Below are 1,897 nucleotides of genomic sequence, written 5' to 3'. Positions count from 1 at the left end.
GACTTGATGTTTCTTCCATGAGCTCTTTATGTTCTTGTAATAGATTGTGTAAAATCTCATGTCCACATGTCACAGTTACTGCAGGGGAAACAGTTGTTCCGGTTGTAGACTGTTCACCCCCGTTGTTGACCAAAACTCGGTTTCCCAAATCCACCGTGAGTCGGCATCTTTTGAGAAAATCGGCGCCGATTATTGGTCGGCAATGGTAAACACCCATGAAAAAGTTTTTGCTAATCCGAGACTTAGTTTTATCATTTTCTTTCCGTATGTTTTTATTGTAGAACCGTTTGCCGCGGTAAGCGTGAGTAGTGACTGTGGTTTATTTCTATCAGCTGCCGAAGGGGGTATTACGGAAATATCCGCACCAGTGTCGATGAGAAACGAAAGCTTGCTTAGCGGGTCTGCGATGAAAAGGCGACTGCTGAATGAAACCGACTTCCTCGTCGCCATTAGTTGTCGGTTTGGTCGTTTCCCGAATAGAAACTACATGGTTACACACAGTTACGGGCGTTGGATCCGAATTCACGGTGATACCAGCAGAGATCGTTTCGAAACCTCATGGATTTTGCACCTTCGTGGCGGTTTCGATTGGGAGGACGTTGAGGGTTTCCACGTTGTTCTCGAGATCGACGTAGCGCGTCAACTTGCAATGTCAATGTCTCTATTTTTTCTGTCAGCTGCTGCACGTCAAGTTGTTGTGGGTGGTCGAGATTTGGTGAAATATTCTGTACTTCTGCTTTCCCGCTGACGCTGATGATCTTGTCTGCCATCTTCGATAACTTTTCCAACGTTTCTGAACTTGTGGAGAGGATTGCTTGAACTTGATATGGTAACCGTTGTATCCATAGACTTCGAAGTATTTCATCGCTAAGACGGCCACTGGATAGATCCCGCATTTCTCGGAGTAACGTCGAAGGTCGACGATCGCCCAGCTCGACTTCATACATCAAACGTTGTAAGCGTCGCTCATCTGGTTCAGCAAATTCAGCTTGGAGGCGTATTTTTAGTGCGTCGTACGTGTTTGCCGCCGGTGGATTCATGATGAGGTCACTCACATGTGCCAAAACACTGGTATCCATGGCTGCAACGGCTGTGTGGTATTTAGTGGCATCGGAGGTAATTCCACTCGCCAGGAACTGAGAATCCAATTGCTTGCACCATAGATGGGGTTGTTTGGCCCAAAACGGTGGGGCTTTGACAGCGACCCGGAACATTGCAGGTGGTTGCTCCGATGGATTGGACATCGTTATCGTTGGATGCCGGGTCACCAAACTGTTGCTTCACAAAACAACAAAATAGATAAAGAGAAATTTATTCACACAGAGGTAGGGTGACCATACGTCTCGTATTTCCCTGGACAGTCCCGGTATTTTCTGTTTTTATGGTCGTCCCGACTTTTTGGCAAAAGTGTCCCGGTTTTTCCTGTATTTTACACGAAGCCTACTTGAATATTTACTTTTTATTGAAGTCAAAGATTGACATTATTTTTCAACTCATAAATTATTTTATGATAATTACTACTACAGTATACAAGAGAATATTAATCTCATACATTCGTGTTGACGTTTTTCTCCGTGGAATTCATTTTAATTCACTTCAATTTGCAGTAATGGTTCATTTCCCACCATTTTGATTTTCCGTAATTTCAACAATATTTGCCAACTTTTTTTGGATTTGGCGTCATTTTTGGCGATAATTGGCGATGTCCCGTATTTCTCTCGAAGAAATATGGTCAGCCTACACAGAGGTGTTACAACCTTGTCGAGCGCGGGAAGAAGAACCAATAATTTCTTTTCTTCCTCCACGGACGCGCGCGCTTTCTCGTGACGATCGCAGCGCCACAAATGGAACATGCATTTTTAAACGAGAGTAGCTCATTCACGTTTAACAACACAAA

At 44.1% G+C, this 1,897-nt stretch overlaps 1 protein-coding gene across 1 annotated transcript; it reads right to left on the bottom strand.

The window, feature by feature from the left end:
* Positions 1-491: 491 nt before the first annotated feature.
* On the bottom strand, positions 492-1,244 carry LOC149083318 (uncharacterized). Its single transcript, XM_089236822.1, has one exon. The coding sequence runs from the start codon at positions 1,242-1,244 to the stop codon at positions 492-494; it is 753 nt and encodes a 250-aa protein (XP_089092948.1).
* Positions 1,245-1,897: the final 653 nt, after the last annotated feature.

Source organism: Pholcus phalangioides, unplaced genomic scaffold (genome assembly GCF_987345545.1).
Source record: "Pholcus phalangioides strain wild (caught in Gottingen) unplaced genomic scaffold, Ppha-v1.0 ptg000009l_1, whole genome shotgun sequence".
In the NCBI taxonomy this organism is placed as follows: domain Eukaryota; kingdom Metazoa; phylum Arthropoda; class Arachnida; order Araneae; family Pholcidae; genus Pholcus; species Pholcus phalangioides.
This window is presented reverse-complemented; position numbering and strand designations above follow the sequence as displayed.